At 45.6% G+C, this 18,652-nt stretch overlaps 1 protein-coding gene across 3 annotated transcripts in view; it reads right to left on the reverse strand.

The window, feature by feature from the left end:
- Positions 1-18,652, reverse strand: part of SPTBN1 (spectrin beta, non-erythrocytic 1) — a 135,876-nt gene that overhangs the window by 55,417 nt on the left and 61,807 nt on the right. For all 3 annotated transcript variants that reach the window (XM_066995388.1, XM_048078951.2, XM_013191037.3), the window contains one exon: positions 1,272-1,423. In XM_066995388.1, coding sequence (XP_066851489.1) covers positions 1,272-1,423 — 152 coding nt within the window. The remainder of the gene's footprint in view (positions 1-1,271; positions 1,424-18,652) is intronic.

Consider the following 18,652-nt stretch of genomic DNA (forward strand, 5'->3'; position numbering starts at 1 on the left):
AAAAATGTAAATGAATCATGCAGCAAGAATCACATGTCTGGTCTGAGCTTTACCACTGCTATTTGACACTGAAAGCCAAATCTTGGCAGGCAGATACGAAGGTTTAAATAAAGGTGCCAGAGTTGCTGCCCGAATCCTCAAATAATGGGGCATGTGGATCTCAGTTACTTCTGTACGAATAAAATCTGACCTCAGTGCTACCTGCAGTGAGCATGTCAAACATAATACCTCACTGAAGTAAATTACTTGGCACAGAGAAACTTATTTCAGGCAAAACGTAGTTGACAAACACTGAGATTGTTTACCTCCATCCACACACCAGGACAGGGTACTTTCCTGCACGTCAGAGTTTCTTTTTACCCTCAGAGATGCATTTGGAAATCTCCCTCTCTTGCCTCACTGTACAGATGTTACACTGCAGGCCATATGTTCAATTCATTACCCAGAGTCTTAGCCCATGAAGCTTCCATTAATAGGACTGCTTGATGACAAGCGATTACACAGTCCCAACCTCATGTAGCCTTAGGTCTTAGCTAAAGACCCGTATTTCTTTGAAAAGATTGCTCTAAATTGGGTAGTTAAGAGCACAGCCATCATTTAAGGAGCAGAATGAAAGGCTGATACCCAGACATCTCCTCACACACAGTTTTCCTGTCATGCAGCAGCATTTTTTTTTTTACTACAAAACTTTTCTTATTCACCAGCTTGTGCTGGTATCACACCTAGAGAAAGAATTTGGTCCATTTATTAAAATTCATTTTAGGTATTCCTCTAACCAAAAAAAATCCAAGCCTTATCTATTTGTATGGAACTCAAATAGTCCCAGGAGCATTCCTGGGCAGTGGGGATGTGACCAACAGCACAACAAAAGCCGCTGCAGAGCTCCCCAGTGTGGGCCTGGCTTTCTCCAACCTGTCCTCCACACCCCGCAGCGTGCTCTAGGGAAGGCAGCACATAATGGGGATCATTCAGTGCTCCGCTTCCGTCAGATCCAGGAGCAGGCAGAATGCTGCTGGAAGCACTCAGCATCTCACCAGCAAGAAACATTCAAAGACAACTTCCTCTGATTCCTACTGAAACCAACAGAAATATTTTAATGATGTATGGATCCAGCTGTTCCTGAAGCAACAGACTTTTTTTTTTCCATTTAATTCATAAGACATTTGCAATGTTGAACCCTCAGTTCTCATTTTTGCTGTACATCAGTTGGGCCAAGCATTCACTAAAACAAACAAAAAACACACAGTGAAAACTAATAAGCAAACACTTACAAGTCGCTCTCCTGAAAGAACTTCCAGAAGTTTGATGAGCATCCTTCCATCACGAAGGTCAGTGTACAAATCTGTAATTCTGCATGACACGCGTGCCAAGTGGGAATTAACCCACTTTGTGAAAGTCTTCTTCTGAACTGCCTCACGTTCATCTGTTAAGAAAACACCACAATGTTACCCAAAATAAATGACAGTTCATGCGCCTTAACAAAACGTGATGTTCAAACACATCTAATCTAATAGGTGAAAGAAGCTGGCTTCTTTTCTTAGCAGTCAATGCAGAAAACGGGAGTTTTCACCCGAAATCCACCTTTCTCCCTATCTCACAGCATTTCCTATAATGACTGGGAATTTTACTGAGTAACTATCTGTGGAATAAATCTGGAGTATAGATTTCAGACTTACATGCTGCCCATGTAAGCAGCTTTCTCAAGGTGCAAAGAGGTCAGTTGTAAAGCTGCAATGTAAAAGCCACTTTGGACTGATCAAATTGTCCAGTAAGTTGCTCAAGAGTTATCTTCCACCACTGGAAGAACAGGCCAACTTCTGCTCTCGAATACACAAACAAATCCAGAACAGATCCCCCGAAATAGCAGCAGTCACTTTGGATTAGGGTATGTATAAAAGAGAGCAGAGACCAAAACTTCACATTTATTCCCCCTCACCTCCATTTATTTGCAGATTCAGCATCTGTAACTGTATTTACACAACATCAAGATGAACTTTTCTGTAACTGCATGTTTGAGGTAGACTTGCATTTATTTTAACCATAGAAAAACAGTCTCTTTCCACTTTCCCTTCCCAGAGTCTTTCACAACTGTTTATACACGAAAACGCTGGCTATGAGAGCTCTCTTAATGCACAGGCTCACTGCAGCCCACATTAATTCAGAAACTCCCAAACAGCTATCTGCCAAGCTGAGAACTCTCAGACAGAAATATTATACATCTCTGTGGTTAAATTCTTTTGCCAAGGGTTTTGGATGAAGCCCTTCCTTGTTTGCAGAAAGTCAGTTCACTGAGCTGGGAACTACTACGGACCAAATTTATCACAACACAGGTGCTCAAACTTGGACTCCTAAGTCCGTAATTAGACATACAAATGGAAGCGGTCTGCTTTTCCCAGCAGCTGAGCATCTAAACCTCCCAGAGGTCTCTTTAAAGTTGTTGGCACCTTTGGAAACAGGACATAAAGACTGGTAAATCCTAACCAAAATGTAACATGTCCAGCTCTGAGAACTCTGAGTACCGTGCTCTACACACGCAGAAGGTTATTGGTGGTGCAGAGGAACCCAAAGTTCATATGAAGACTTCCCGGGGCTTCAGTGCCTCCCCTCCATCCCAAGGAGGGCCATGCCCGCTCCCTGGCAGCGGTGGGGGGACGACCCCAGCCCCTTCCTAGCCAGCTGCAGCCTCCCACTCGTGGGACCACAGGGCCAGCAGCAGAAGCCTGATCCTGGTGGCAAGGAGTGACAAAGAAGCTGAGGTTGAAGAGGACAGAAAGTTAGGAAACAAGAAAAAGGAAAAAATGCAACAAGAGAAGAAATACTATAGTAGAACAGCAGTAAGGAGGAGAAACCTGAAAGGGAGCGGGAGAGCAGATCAGCACTTTGCCTGGTTACACAAACCCCACTCCAAGATTTCAGTTCCTCCCAAGTATTTCTGAACTTACTCCTGCCACTCGACCATGCGGTAGGAAGTGCCCTGGAGCTAACACACTGAAACCATCCCACATGTAATAGCTTTTGCCCACCTAGAAGGTACGAAATCTATTAAAAAACAATAAGGGTGTTGGAAAGACGTTAAAGGTGGGTTTTGTGATCAGTCAGCAGTGCGCCCTGTGAACCAACGCTTTGCTTCTCTCGTTTGTCCTCACCACTGATGCAGCAGCGGACTGCGAGGCTGTAGGAGGAGCACAAGCACTGGGCCAGAGCTGCAGCTCACTGTCCAGCCCAAGCCATTTTGGATCTGACTGAATCCTTGTGATGGCTGGTGCTTTTTGAAAGAAAATTCCAGCGGAAATTACCAGAGCTCCCTTCAGCAGCTTCACTGGTTTGAGCAAGTCCCCGAACAGCTCAGCAAGTTTATTTCATCGCTGCAGTCTCTATACAAAATCATAACATTCATGGATCCCTGGGTTACGTTCATCCTGAAGAGAAAAACGGATGGACAGGATCCTACAGATAAAGTCGGACACAGATAATCTTATATAAACAAGTAAGCTATCGGATATCACCATGAAGCCATCCATTAAAAAAAAAATCTTTGGTCAAAAGCTATGGTTCTCAACAACCCTCCAAATTTGGGATCGGGATAAAAGTAATGGGTGGGAAAAGAACACCCATGTGGCCTTAGTAAAAAGATGAAGGGTCAGAGCCTGATTTTGAACAGAAAAAACAGGACATGGGAAAACTATGACGTGCCGTGTCAGGCTGTGAAAACTTTGGTGCTACAGTACTAATTGATGCCAGCTTAGGATCTTCTGCTGCTGAAAGGAAGCCTCAGAAAGCCCAGAGCTCTGGCAGCCGCAGGCAGCACTTGCAGCAGGGGGGAGCCGATGGCACCAACCCTGGGGTGGTCCCCCAGAGAAGCTTCCCCACCCCAGCATGATCTGTGGCCTAAAGGAGGACGTGGAAGTGTGTTCTTCAGGCGGCAGGGGTTCAGGGACAGAAGCGTGAGAAAGTTCAGGAGAGCGACTCCTTTTCGCCTGTTCAGCATTGTTATGCACACTGAATTATCAGGGAGGGTAGGGTGGGAACAGCCTGTCAGGCTGGAGGCCCCCTGTGCTTCAGTAGCCAATGTTTGGTGCCACCAGGCATGCTTTCTTTAGACTTGTTCATGTACAGTTGCTGCCTCTCCCCTCTTACCTTCCCGTTTCCTCTGCACCGCTTTCTGCGGTCTTCTAGTTCCTGTTTACAGTGAGAGGTTCAAGAGTTCGGTTGTTTTTTTCGGGCTCCTCAGCTCCCCACCCTTGCTCTCATCTTCACTCCTCGCACCTGATCCCCACCCATCCTTTCTGGCGCCATCCTCCTCCCCGCTTGCCGCCCGATAAAAGCAGTGTCAAAGTCCCTAGGAGACGGCAGCTGCAACGTCTTCAGTGCCATCTCCACACGCTGAGCCTGCTGGTGGCTCTTCACGTATCCAAGCAACTTCACTGCTGCAGCCCTCAGTGGCTTTTTGTTCTCTCTCACCTGTCCCCCAGTTCCCAGCAGGAAGGGCCAAGAGCTCTCAGCAGGGCTGGAGAACCCCAGGTGCCCCCTGCAGCCTCCGAGAGCTGGGTCCCCATGCTGGCCTGCAGCTGCCCGCTCTCTGCCAGCTTTGGGGGACAGCCAGCAACTTATCTCCAAAAAACACCACCGGAGAGACACAACAGCTGTCAGCCTCCCGACGGGCCGGCCACCCAGGAAGGCCACACTGTAACGCGCCTGGAGCTCAGCTCTCCAGTTCCCCACCGCCGCTGTTGGGGACGCCACCAGCACGGAGGGGGCAGAGCCGTTCCTGCTGCCCCGCTCGAGGCTGCACTGCTCCCGTAACGTGGGAACAACCAGCACATCTTGGAAGCTGTTTGACAGGGGCTGGTCATGTTAAAACCTCGCCTGATAATTTCTACATAGTGTTTCACAACGACTGCAGGTTTTTGCAATGCTTTCACCAACGCTTTCAAACTGAAACTATTTTTCTGCTCCGGGGTTTCAGGTTAAAACACACATAGAACTAAAACCCATGAATCTTGGTTGTGTTTCACAGCCAGAAACAGACCCACAGAAAGCTGATACTTACAGCTCTGCCAGATCAGCTAAGCTCAGAACACAACTACAGCTATTTTAATGTGCGGTGCCACACAAAAACCTACACGGGGCCAGGTGCATCCATGAGGGATGGTACCAGAGCTGTAACACCAGCGCTGGGCTCTGAAGCCCTGTTTACGCATCTCATGTGATCGCTTTGACCAACGTCCTTCATACCTTCAAAAACACATTTTTAGGTTTTTAAGACTAACTAAACCAGAGGATATGGGTGGAGCTCCAAGCGTCCTCCAGCTTGTGAAAACATTTGTTTCCCAAGGGTAAAGAGAAATGCACAACATGCAAAACAGGCACAGCAGGAAAACGGAAGCCGCTCTCACAGCAGTATTGATAATAGAGAATCCAACTTATCTTGAAGCAACACTAGGAAGGAAATTTCCTTTATGCGGAAGCCCCCATGACAATACTAGTAGCACATGGAAGCTTGCAAGCTCCAGCTCTGTGATTGTGATAAATCAAGGACTGACTTTGTTTAGGAGTTAGTAAATAAGCTGCAGCTTATTTCACTGAAACTCACAGAAATAGCTTTTCACTGCAACTAGCAGAAAGGAGGGCTGGAGGGGATCTCAAGCAGCCATCTAGCCCCCTCACCGTCTGAGGAGAGTCATTTCTGCCTCTGCTAATTTGATGACGAAGAAAACTGATCAAAATGTTGTCAGCTTTCTGAAAGACCAGAGCCATGCCTGTCTGAGTCGCTGAATCCCTGGTTCAAGACAGCAGGAGAGGACCATGCACTCCATCTCCTGTTCCACGCGCTGAGGGAATGACGGGGCTGGGCCAGGATAATGAAGCACATCTCTTAATAACCGCCCTGCAAAACGCATGGCTCCGAGAGCTGGCTGTGAGAGACGCGGGCTGCTCCTGCACACCAGAAAGCATTATCAGTCCACGTTCCTTCACACAACACCACCGCCAATTGCTCTTGTGGCAAAGGTTACCTGTGCGGCTGCCTGTTTTCTAAAAACAGCTCCAAGACAATCTGCTGCCTTCCATACCGGTCAAACCACATTTTCAACAAACTGACCTTGAATCTGCTTAGAACTGAATGGCAAGCATGTCTGGCACTCACTGCTGCCAGCCCGGCACAGGTACAATGACTTTCAGTGTGCAAAAGCTACTGCCAGCACCCAGGTTGAAAAGGCCTCCACACCCAGCCAGATTATCAGCAAAGGGAACGCTCTGAAAGGAGCTGAAATGCTACTGAAAAAAAAAAAAAAAGAAAAAAAAAGAAAACACATAATAATTAAAGCATAAGAGGAAAGCTGAAAGCAACAGCAAGTATCTAGGATGGCTGCTGGGTGCTTGGTGCATGTGCAGCTGCCTGGAGAGAGTGCAGCAAATCCTTCCTGCCAAGCCCAGCCGGCGGGCAGCACGCTCTGTGCAGTATCAACATTTGTGAATCCCTGTCATACGTCAAGCAAGGCAAATTAAGGATGAATTTTAATCCTTAACTTCAAATGCTCTGTCTCCTGCAGGTTTAACTCCTTTTTACTTTCCCCGCTGGAAGTGTTTTTCTGCCTTAAAATTCTTATTTTTTCACTACAGCAACAAACGTAGCCAGCATGCACCCTATGTGAAGCACTGCTAAACACACTGACTCAGAAAGCAGAGGAGAGTTGCTCCAGGCACACTGCTTCTGCTGATGACATCCAATATCCACAGCTTCCCTTAATTCCTCTGATCCTAGCCCAGGCTAACCATGCAAAGGGAGAAACAGAGCTTGCTTTCACAGGACGATGTAGCCATTACTGTAGGTTTTCAGGGAGCAGGATAGCACTGCATGTTTTCTCAAAGTTGCCAGGATATGGAGTTAAGCAGCCAGTAATATTCAGTGTCACAAATTCCAGCCACGCTCAAAGCTTTTTCAACTGAGAAAGGTGCCTGAGAGAATGGCAAGTCAGCTACCGGGACCAAAGTGCTGTGATCAAATAAGAATTCATCGTGAAGCAACATGGATGTGTGCACTGGGATCGCCATTTGCCAAACTGACTGAAGGCTGCTGGTGAATGCAAAGCCGTTTTTGTTTGGGCCTAACCTCCCTTGTTTCAGGTAGGCTTGGGCAAGGCTTGTACAGAACATCTCCACTGTGCAGCACTTTGGGAAAGGAACGATGCTGGTGGCTGCTGGTCCTGGAGCACGGTGTCAGAAGGCAGAGACAGGTGCTCAGAGCAAGGCTGGGCTCTACCAGAGCCCCGCGACCCAGGCAGGGAGCAAGGCCCCGGCTGCCCTTTGTGAGCACCTGACAGCTCAGTGGGGCGGCTTGGGGCAGCAAACTGATGCGATACTAAATATAACCCCAAGGGGAAAAAAGCACCTCTGCGTATCTGTACCGGCACAGCTGAGGGGAGAAACATCTGCTTGGATAAACGATCACCAGGTGATGGCATTTCCACACAGCTGCTGGACGTGCTGTGTCAGTACACGTGGCGATAAGAAGCCCAGGGAGAACAACACAATGAGCACTGCACACAGGCACCTGTTACACGCACAGAGTCTACATTAAAATATGTTGGAATAGATCAACAGGAAAGAAAATGACAGAAGGAGAAGGGATCACCCATTGAGGAGGAATATTAGGTGTCCTTAGAGGGAAGGAAATGAAGCAAGTCTCTCTTGATGTTCAATCATCCCACGACTATTTCACCTTCAGCAGTAAGACAATAAAACCAAAAGTGGATGCTGCTTTTCTCCAGCTGTAGATAGCAGGACAGGACTGAAGACAGGAGTAGATAAAAATGGAAAGAAAGGGGCTGAATTAACAACACACACACACCGAGGCAAGCAACAACCCAGAGCAAAACCCGCAGGAAGCCAAATCCGCATCTTGCGCAAGCAGGTGGCACATGTGGCTCCAGCACCTCGAAACCACCAGGTGAGCTTTAGAAGTATCTCCTTCACTTTTACTTCGGGCAGTTTAACATGGAGAAGTGACTGCAGCTGATGATTTTGAACAAAGCAATCTGAATTTGCTATGGTTATTTATGGTAAAAGCAATCTTTGGTGCGACTTCCCCATTAAAAATGGTGAGATTATGCCAAAGGTTTTACATGCTGGAACATGACTTAGGCAAGAACTTGAATGTAAACGTGAAAGATGACAAAGCAACAAGGTGATTTTGTTCATGTTGTGTTCGGCTGGTGATTTGCATTAGTAGCAAAACCCTTGCTGCTTTCCAGACCCCACTGCACAGACAACATACTGTTCACAAGTCCGAGCTGTGCATAACAACCTGCTCTCTCTTACTAGGAAGCACCAGCCAGCTTCTAAATCCTATTAAATATCTACCCTTCTCTATTAAACATTGCAGCATGTGACTACTTTCACTGCTGAAAACGCTCTGAAAAGAAAAAAGGGAAAGCTGCATAATGCAGCATGTGGAAAAAACAATTCTGCTGCTTTCTCTTTGATGTCACTAAACCTCCCTCGAACAATATAGTGATGCACAGAACAATGTCCGGTAGCCAGCCAAGCATTACAGGGCCTGGAAGGGCAGGTCCCTTCATTGTCTTTATTTTTACACAGGGTCTATGGCATTTTGGTGTCAGCAGTACAAAAATAAACCCTCTGAAAGCCAACTTTGGATCCGTGTAGGAGAATGATTACGTTCATCTGCAAAAAGTTGCTGTAAAGTCTCCCACAGCATATAAGAGAAACATGAAAGTCATCTGGGTTTAACAGTTTAACCTGGTAGAAGAACTCAGATTACTTTTTTTTTTTTTTAAATTCAGAAGACAAAATTGATGTATTTAAGCAGATTCAGAGAGAATCAGTTCAGCTCTCTCTACCTTAGTACAAACCAGTGAACTAGATGTTTAACTTCAGGACAACTGGAACGCAAAATTGAGTAAATATCTCCTGCACCACGACAGCTCCCTGCTCTGGAAAACACTGTGTCATTCACCCCATTTCCTAAACATTAACCTTCGCCTTTTTTTTCCTGGTACTTTGGGATACCAACTGCCTGCTGGTTTTCCTGGATGAAACACAAAGCAGCTATAGAACAGCACCCTTTCTCGTGGATGAGGAGAACGGTTCCATGTTTCTGCGCGCTGCCCTTGGGAACACCCACACCCAGCCCTGAAGCTTCAGCCACCACCGCCCCAGCTGAAACAGCCCCGCTCCCCTTCTCCGTGTGCGTTACGAGAGAAATAGCCCAGAGGCCCAATACCTGATCTCCAAACTGTATTTGGATCAACAGGTTAAAAATGCTTTTACAGCAAAATAGCAGAAGTGGAATAAAGAAATTAACTTTGTGGCCTATGGAGCGCCCAACATGTAGTTCAAATGGAGGTCCTTTAACAAACAGCAAGAAAATACCTCAGTGTTGCTCCTATTTAAAATAAGCAACACCTTAAGGCTGATTCAATGTTAGTGTTTTACAACACCTGCTGCCATTTCTTCCCTTTGCATATCAGACAATTCACTTCCTTGGCAGGACTATGGAAAAAGCATCGGCCTGTCCCCGGACACTGGGATTCCCACCCCACAATGAAGAGCCTGAGGTCACAGCCCTATTTCAAGCACACACAATCTTGTAGAGTCTTTACAATTTCCTTTAAAAAACATGAGGAGCATAATGCAGGGAAACACAAGGCTTTTTATGGAAGTGGGGCAGTGCTATTAGTTTTGTTTGTGCCCAGTCCACTAGCTGATTAGCAGTGGTGCACGGGCGAGGAGAAGGCTTGGCATAGAACATGCTGGGAACTTGACTCCCTAAGGTCCATCCTATTTCTTTCCCTGTTCTGCAAACCCAGTGGAATGACAGATCTTACAGTGGATTCCCACTCATCTAGAGGAAGAAAAACATGGGTAGGAAGGAGGTGTTTGGCTTTTTGTTTTCACATGATTTCCCTTCTGCTGTACTCTTTTTCTTCTAGTCCTCCTCCTCCTCCGCTGCAGCTAACACAACAACTCACACAAGACGAGGAGCAACCTGCTGTTTCTGCAGCCCAACTGCGTGGCCAGACTGGGATCCTCCTTAGGTATTAGGTATTTGGAAATATGAAGTTATAATTGTGGAGCAGAGATGAGTCAGTAAGGGATGGGCATCAGGACTCCATGTTCCCCGTGAAGACAGGGAAATGGACACTGAGAACCCTCCCTTATGGAGCCAACCTGGGCATGGCAGACACCTCAGCCCAAGACCTGCTGCTGGTGCGAGGCTGAATGTGCCCACCAGGAGGGTGTCCAGACACCACAGTGGGCCCACAGAGGCTGTAGGCCATCCTTCGGGACATTCAGATCTCAGCAGGACAAGACCCTCAGCATCCCTGAACCTGCCCCTGCGTTCAGCAGGATTGTCAGACCAAACGCACTCCTAATGTCCTTTCCAACCCAAGGAATCCCGTGATTCTAAGAAGTTTGGCAACCTCAAACAAACAGGCCAGTAAATGAACTGCCAGCATTCCCGTGGAATCCCACTGAGGGGTTCCAGAGAGGTGTAGGGTCTTTTCCTTCATCTGAGGCACAAGTTGAGATGTTACATGGAGTGAAAAGTCAAAGCTGTGGGATGTCTTCACTATGCTTCTTTAAAAACTCATTGCAATCAGAAAGAAGAGTAGATGAAAGAAATGCCAAACCTTTGTTGCTTTCATGTTTAAATCTAATTTCACTTCAATGACAGAAAAGCATGAATAGAAAATAAATCTATGATGAATGCATTTAATCCTTTCAAAATATTAAATCTGGGTACTAAGAGATGTTATCATTATAATTAGTTGCTGTTAAATTATAATTTTCATTATCAAAGAAATATTTTAAATGGAAAAACATGTATTTAAACAACCACTGTGTTGATCAGGTATTAATAACAGTTCCCCTTTAACAGGCCGATTTTATAGCCTTACTGAACAATGTGCTTAGTTCACCCAGTTTCCATGGTCACAGAACAATTTATTATTGGTAATTGCAGGCTGTAGTGTAGAAGCAGACACACGACACTGTGCCAGCAGGCTGCCGAAGGAAAGCAGCAGCACCACAGGTAAGCCAGGCCATGGCTCTGCGTGCTTGGGATCTAAGCTGAAACCCCAAAGACACCCCCCAGGACAAAAACAGAAGGACTATCACCAATAAAAACCCAGCAGATTACAATGACAATTACTTGTATAACTGAAGGAACCCATGTTATTTATCACATGCAGTTATTTCTAAGAAGGGAGTTTTTAAAATGAATGAAATTTAATGAGATTTGAAACAACCTGCTAATAATAAGCATTAGAGGAAAAACCCCTAATCTTCTCTGGCTCTAATCTGCAAATCCATCATGCAGAGCTCCAGCTGAAGTTGTCTGAGAACAGCACAACTTGGGCCTTCCCCTGTAAATTCCTGCAGAAAAGCTCCAGAACATGCAAACACAATGTAAACTTTAACATACACAGACTGCAATGAGTCACTCCATACATTAATGGTCTTCCTTATGAAATTCATGTAGTAACTGAAAAAAAAAAATGTCTTTTCATGCCATACCGACTTTCTTGTGACTTCTGAGGTGCAAACGATTTGCACACAAATTCTAATTCCTCACCTCAAAATTTTCCTTGATTCCAATCCAAAGGTCATTTACTGATCTGCTTTTGTGGAACAATGGGGCATGTTTAAGCAAAATCATTTCAGCCTTTGGAGTTATGCAAGAGTGGGGAAAAAACAAATACTTTGCTAGTACAGAGGAACTTGCCCATAGAACAACTTCCAAAGCAGTAGCAGAAAAATGCAAAAACTCCCTTTGTTTGAAACTCTAGATGATCTCTCTGAGATTTAAAAGGTGGCACAAATTTGAAGGAATTAGTTGAATAAAATTATACTTTGAACATCTTAAATATGTATCTTTGTTCAGAAACATCACTTGTTTTTCTTGTCTTGAAGTGGACTTGTGAGTCGTACTGGATCAGGAACGCACTGACTGCACAAACTGAAAAGCTCTCCACGCTACAAAGGTGTGGCTTCTCTTGAAGTTATCTATGAGAACTCCCATTAATTTACCTTTGCTTACTTTAATTTTTAACTCAATGAGAGAATGTAACTGCCAAACATCACCAGTTCGGTGTGTGACAGCAGTGGAAGAACCCAACACCCCAACCAAAGACATTTCGTTGATGCCACCTTAGTCATGCTGTGGGGAGGTCTGCACTCCAGCTTTCCCCCCCAAAAAGATGGAACTTAAGTGTTTGGGGTTTTTTGGTGCCTTGGTTTACTTATTTGGGGGCAAGCACTGCTTGTTTGTTCTGTGTATTTTTATATTCTATGAAATACAGCGATCAATAAGAGAAACAGAGCTCAAGAACTCCTGAAAGCTGAGTGCCTGATAAATGCTCCAAGTGTCTATTACTGTGACATTAATGCCTTTATATAATTCAGGGGCCAGTTAAGCACAGAACTATGGCATGTTTGCCTTCTGCATGCGAACAGGCTCTTTGAACTCACTGTGTGCTTATACCCCCAAAATAATATTATACGCCTTCTTAGCCAAATTGCACAGACATGTACACGGGCAGTTGTGAAATAATTTAACTAATACAAAGGCTGGAAATGTCTTGAAATCCAGCAGGAGGCAAGAACTCCAGAACATGAAAACGCGTTTACGCCATCTTACGCAGACCGTGTGCACTTTCTTTGCGTGTTCCTGAAACGTGAGATGTGACAGCGCAGTGTCTACAGGTCTCCAAATATACGAGTATATTTGAGCCTAACTCAAATGCACCAGAACAAGCTCCATGAACACATCTGAACCTGAAGCCCAGTGACCTGCAGCTGGTGCCCGGGAAATATATTGCAACTTGGCAACAGGAGCTAAACCAGAAGGGAGAGCTGGCTTGCACCTGATGTCAAAAGGTGTTCTGGCACTAGGCAGCTCACAAGCATACGCTTGAAAACTCTGCTAGGAAATGGCTGGAGTCAGCCATGCTCATGCAGACTGGAGGCGAGGTAGAGGAGAGCCCTGTACCCAGCCTGCTGACCAGGTACTGCCGAGGTTGCACTGTGCTGTGCAGTCGTTTCAGGCCATCAGGCAAAACACTGGGAGTAAAAATTCCCTCTCAGATGCTGCTTTATTTTGTGTTGCGACAAGTGGCAGGTGCTGGTCTCTCTTCTCTTTCCCTGTGGAGCGCACCCCACCAGCATGCACATGCACGGTCAAAGACTTCACATGTCAGGTGTCGTTAAGCCCTGCCTGTTCTCCAGGACAACTCAAGGCTGCTTTTACTAGAAAGAAATGTGTGCAATGAGGGACCAGTGGTAACACGGCTGGCCCCAGGCACAGAGGGTGAATAAACATTTTTCTCAAGTGGCAAAGAGCATCGTCAGCTTCCATGTGCTGGCAAGGATCAGTGCAACTGCCCATTAGGAGCAACTGTTCTAGTAAAACAGATTTTTATCATGGGGATTTTATGCTATCTCCTATTAGTTATCACTATTTACTTATTAATTTTTTTGGGGGGGAGGAGGCAGAGAGAGAGAAGATTCAGTAGTGTGTGAGTAGCAATGGATTTGTGGAAAAACACGTGCCACAGCTTCCACGTTTCCCATGGTGAACGGCCTCCATAAGGACTGAGGGGACAGCCACAAAAACCACGTCCAGGCACAACCCGCACAGCAGCTGCTCCTGGAGGCTACCTGGGCACCTGCAGAAGGGGCAGTGGCCAGGATGTCACCTAGGGCACAATCGAGGAATTGTCTACAGGCACTGTCACTTGTCTAAAACAACTCCCTTGTGCTGGATGTGAAACCTCTCTGGTCATTAGGTGTGGCCAGGAGCACGAAATGCAACTCACGCCCTACAGGACAAGTGAAGCCTGCAGAGACAACAAAGGAAGGGGTGCAAATCACCTCTGAGAAAGCAAATGTGATCCCCACCATCACGGGTAAAACAGTTCCTGACACTCTTTCCTCCTCTGGGCTCCAAATCAGAGCCTCAATCAACCAGACTTTGGTCACTTAACCAAAGACCCACCACATACCGCAAGGTCTCCTCTGCGGCCCCAGCCCCTCAGTGCAGTGCGAGAGGAGAAATGCTACCCACAGCCCCACTTGGGGTGCTGACACCGCTGCCCCAAGGAATTTCCTTTATTTAAGCTACTTGCAACACTGAGCACTTAAAGGTAGGGTTAGCCCAAATTATCTAATTCCCCAGTGCTCAAGAATATTGTAGAGGTCACAAGTTCAGAACCAAACTGATGTCTGACGTTTCCAGACACCTCCCTATTTATTCAGAGCTGTACTGAATCGTCATTCCGTAACGACTATGACTCATGCAATCAAATTACAGTCACATCCGCAATTTCAGAGCAATCTTTTTCATTATATTGCCAGACAACCTGGAAAAGCTGAAAAGAGGAACACACCCTGAAAAAAAGGCAGTTGCACTACCAGAGTAAGTCTAGTTTCCCTGGAGATAACCAAGGAAAGATATTACACGAGATGCAGAATTAATAATTACCCAAAGCAAACTGTAGTCAGTTGACTGCAGATGAGACAGCCATGTTAACACTCTCCTGTTTTTCCTGGAACCAAATCATATTCAAAAAACTGGAAGCAGTGCCTGGGCAAAACAAACACTTGGCTTTTTTTTTTTTTGGTAAGGGGAAAGGAAGGACTGAAACCAGCGTATGGGGCCAGCGTGGAGAAGCTGAACCCCAAGAGGAGCAGTTATTTGAGAAGAACAAGGAAGCAGGCCTGAATCTGAGAGAGAAGATCTCCTGAGAGAGGACTGAGCCATTGTGTGGGTTCACTACCCTTGATGGGTCTCCCTTGGCTTAGATCATCAGAGAAGGGGGCTCTGCAGATTGACTGGCTTCCTGGAGAGTTTGCCAAGCCCTTGAGTTAAATGTAGGTATCTTTCCTACACCAGAGAGTTTTTATCAAGAAAAATCTGGGCAGACAGCATTTATTTTGTTCAGAAAGACTCAGTCTCTTTGCAACAAGGCTCTGTTTCGTTCAATCTTCACAGACGTACGGCCACCCCTGGCTTACGATTAGAGTCCTGTGGTAACACAGATAATCTCTGTACCTTGGCACCACACCTTATTCACTCTTTTGCATGTTTCTCTAGCTATTCTACCCGAAAACTCAGTTCTGATAAAACTAAACCAGACAGACAAGAAAATCCGAAACAAACAAAACCCAGCTGCCCAAGCCCACACCGAGCCTTGTGAACATTCGCCTTGCCACTGTGACAACACCCAAGGCAGAGACGCTTGCAGTCTCTGCAAGGAACTACAAACCGATTCCTGCACAATGCCATCTGGGATGATACTTCTGCTTGCTAAGGCAGAGAATACACAAAATTTGTAAATGAGAAATCATATTTGTGACCTTCCCCCCGAGCTCAGCAGAGTTTTACTGAAAGCCGTGCAGAACTGGATATTCTACCAAAGCACAGGTCACACACAACACTGACCCTGTCAAGTGCAAGCTTGTCCTGCCAGCATAGCTGGGCCTGTGCTGCCAGGAGTTCCAGCTCTTGTTTTTTATGAACAAACCCGACTTGACTGAACACGGCATTATCTACATTTCCAGTCATCTTGGGGAAAAGGCCGCTCGCTAATGCCAGACCTTTCACAAGGCCTCTGAGAAGCCATGAACACGGCCTCTGGACTCTGCCACAATTTCTGCATGCGTGCCAGTCTGACTGCGCCGCTCCCCTTGAAAACTGAAGGGCCTTTTTCTTTAAGCTTCTTTCTAAGGGAAACAGTGGGGCATTCAGCCCAGCTAGGGAGAGCGGTTAATATTAGTTTGGCTACAGTAGTTCTCTTCCAACAAAGGCGGCTCTCAGCCCGGGATACCCTCGTTCCAGCAGCAAGTGTACAAGGCCTTTGTGTTAACGTGGGCTCTCCCGGCCACCGTGACCTCAGGCTCCACATCAAAGTCACAAGCATGAGTGGTCACCGTCCTGCTTGTGTTCCTTCCTCTGAAAGGGATGGAAGGATTCTGCTGTGTGCATTTTTAAGAGCAGCCGGCGATTTTAGACTGTCCTTACATGCCCTCCTTAATTGCCTTCAGGCTGTCGTGGAGGACAGCAGGGCCAGGACTGCCTCAGGTGCGAATGCCAGCTCCAGTCTGGTCCCTGCATGACTGAAACGCGCTGGAAGGCACACCAGGAGCAAAACCCTCCTGCCCAGAGCCAGGCAGGGAGTGCAGGCCTGCTGGGACCACAGACCATGCTCTCTGCCAGTGACCCTCCGAAAGGGCCAGCAGCCAGCAGCAGCCCCAGCAGCCCAGCTAGTGGCTGACCTGTCTCCTCAGGTAGGCAATGGGTTGGTACCTGCCAGCCCTGGTGCTCATTTCCACATCAAATTCCACTCCGGCTTTCTTGTGGGAAGAGCACAAAACCTTATTTACTTGATTTTCTGTCTTTTGCCACAGCTTTTAAAGTTAAGAGACTAATTCCCAATAATAGGCTTAACAGTTTTCCCAGTCCTGTTTACTCAATAGAGATAATTCATTTTCACATAAGGAAAAACGTCATTGTCATACCCTGCTACTGAATAGCTGATACTTAATACTTCCTGATGCAACTGAAACAGGAACAAAAAGGTCTTCAGAGCTGTTAGCAATCAAACACTCTTTGAATGAACTGGCTCACCACTGTGAAGAAGTTAATGCGACTACTGCCATGAAATTCAGGACATGCGCATAAGCGGCAGGTACATGCACCTTCCTGATCCCCACGCCCTGCGCTGTGGCACCACAGCAGAGTAGATTAGTACAGGCAACAGGAAACATGGATTTTGTGAATCATGCTGCAAATCTGCTATTTGATTTTCTTCAGCTTGGCTCCTTGGCTTAGGTAGCATTTCACCCACTTTAATAATCAAAGGATGCACCCAGGAGAAAACAGAAAGACGGAAAGAAAAGGAGAAAGAACAATCTCACAAAACAGATTTCAGAAAAAATCAAGAATGAAATCCTATAATTGTTCTTGCTTTTAATCACCACTTCCATCTCCATCTATAGTCTTATTTACTGCCTCACTTTCCACAGATGTTAGTGGCAAAAACCTACAATCGATTTGAGTGGGGCTCTTGGACAGAAGAAATATTTGGAACAGGACCCTGCACTCCTACGTGGTTACAACATGCCTGCGGTACACTGGGACTGTCTGGGGCATTTAGCTCATTAGACGCATCCAGCGCAGAAACACAAAAGGCCAGCTCCAGCGCTAGCACAAATCGCTGTGTTTCCAGATTCCCAGAGCTACGGGGCTTTACACCAGTTAAGTACATCTCACAAATCATTTCACTGTTCTAACTGGCAACAAATTGCCCTGGGGGTATTCAAAGATCACCTTACCATCACGTGTGAACATATCTGCTTACAAGTACTGTTTACTTCACAATTTCAGAGCCACAGAGGTACACAGCAATTGCCTTTTTTTTTTTTTTAAATATTCCAGAGCCAGAGTTTTCTGTTTGTTTTAAAATTAAGTTGTTTATCCACATAGTTAGAAACAAATACTACAAACGATCTAAATAGAAAGTAAAGAGAACAGAATACAAAAAAATAAATAAAAATGGAGGCAACAGTTCAGAGTTGTGAATTTTCACAGTTATTTCAGTGAGGAGTCAAATCCAATTCAAACGTTTACTTTTTCAACTGGATCAACAGTGACCATATTAGCAGGAACACTCTACTCTGTGCTGTTTTAATTTGCCTTCTGCATCTCCCCAAGTTCTAAAGTTCCAAAACTCACAATCAGAAGGACACTTCTCAGAAATCTGAAGACATGAAAAAGGATTCAGAGCTTTTAGGAAGAGAAAGGAGTTTAGGATAAAACTGTTAACTTCAGTACCTAGGAGATTATCAAGATCTATTTTATTTCTTTAACAGTAAGAAACATCTTAGCCCTCACTTAGTTAGTCTTGAGCCACAGTAGCAGTTTATCTAACAGAAAAGATGGAGTTGCCATTCTGTCCTCAACAGCCCTGCAAAACAGGGAAAATACACTAACATGTTAGTATTAACAAACTAGTATGTTTACTGCTTACCATTTGTTCTGAAAGAAAAACTTTGGCAAGAACTTTCTGTTAAGTTTTCCTAAAAGTCTCACTTTTATTTAGTTTTTAATATCACGATTGGCAGAGAATGGGAGCGAAGGGTTTAAATGTTTTAATTTCCTGGGTGTTTTCGAAGTTTATCCTTCATAGACAAACTAAGCCAGAATCTACAACAAAATCTTCTTCTGTGGGCTTGCTATATATCACCTAGACAAAAATTTGTGTGGTGGCACAATTAGATAGCTTATGTGCAACAAAATTAATAGACATCAAGCATGATCACTGAAACATGGCTTTTACTTCCAACCATGCTGATCTGATCAGTCCCTCCCCAAAGGAAGGGCATGAAACTGATTCCTCATCCCTTGCTGCAACATTTAGGTCCAGGCATAAATAAGAGAGTGTCTCTGTCACTCCACAGTTTCAACAGTGTAATGGTAGGCTCTTATTTCTGGAGAGGGCAGCAATGATGAGGCAGCCCTGACAGCCCTCTCGCTGATTCTGCATCAGTTTTGTGCCACAGCTTCCCCCAGACTGGTAAAGAAAGGTAGGAGGATGTGGAAAGTTTAGATTTGACTGGTTCATTTTTT

The sequence above is a fragment of the Anser cygnoides genome, chromosome 3, assembly GCF_040182565.1.
Source record: "Anser cygnoides isolate HZ-2024a breed goose chromosome 3, Taihu_goose_T2T_genome, whole genome shotgun sequence".
Lineage (NCBI taxonomy): Eukaryota > Metazoa > Chordata > Aves > Anseriformes > Anatidae > Anser > Anser cygnoides.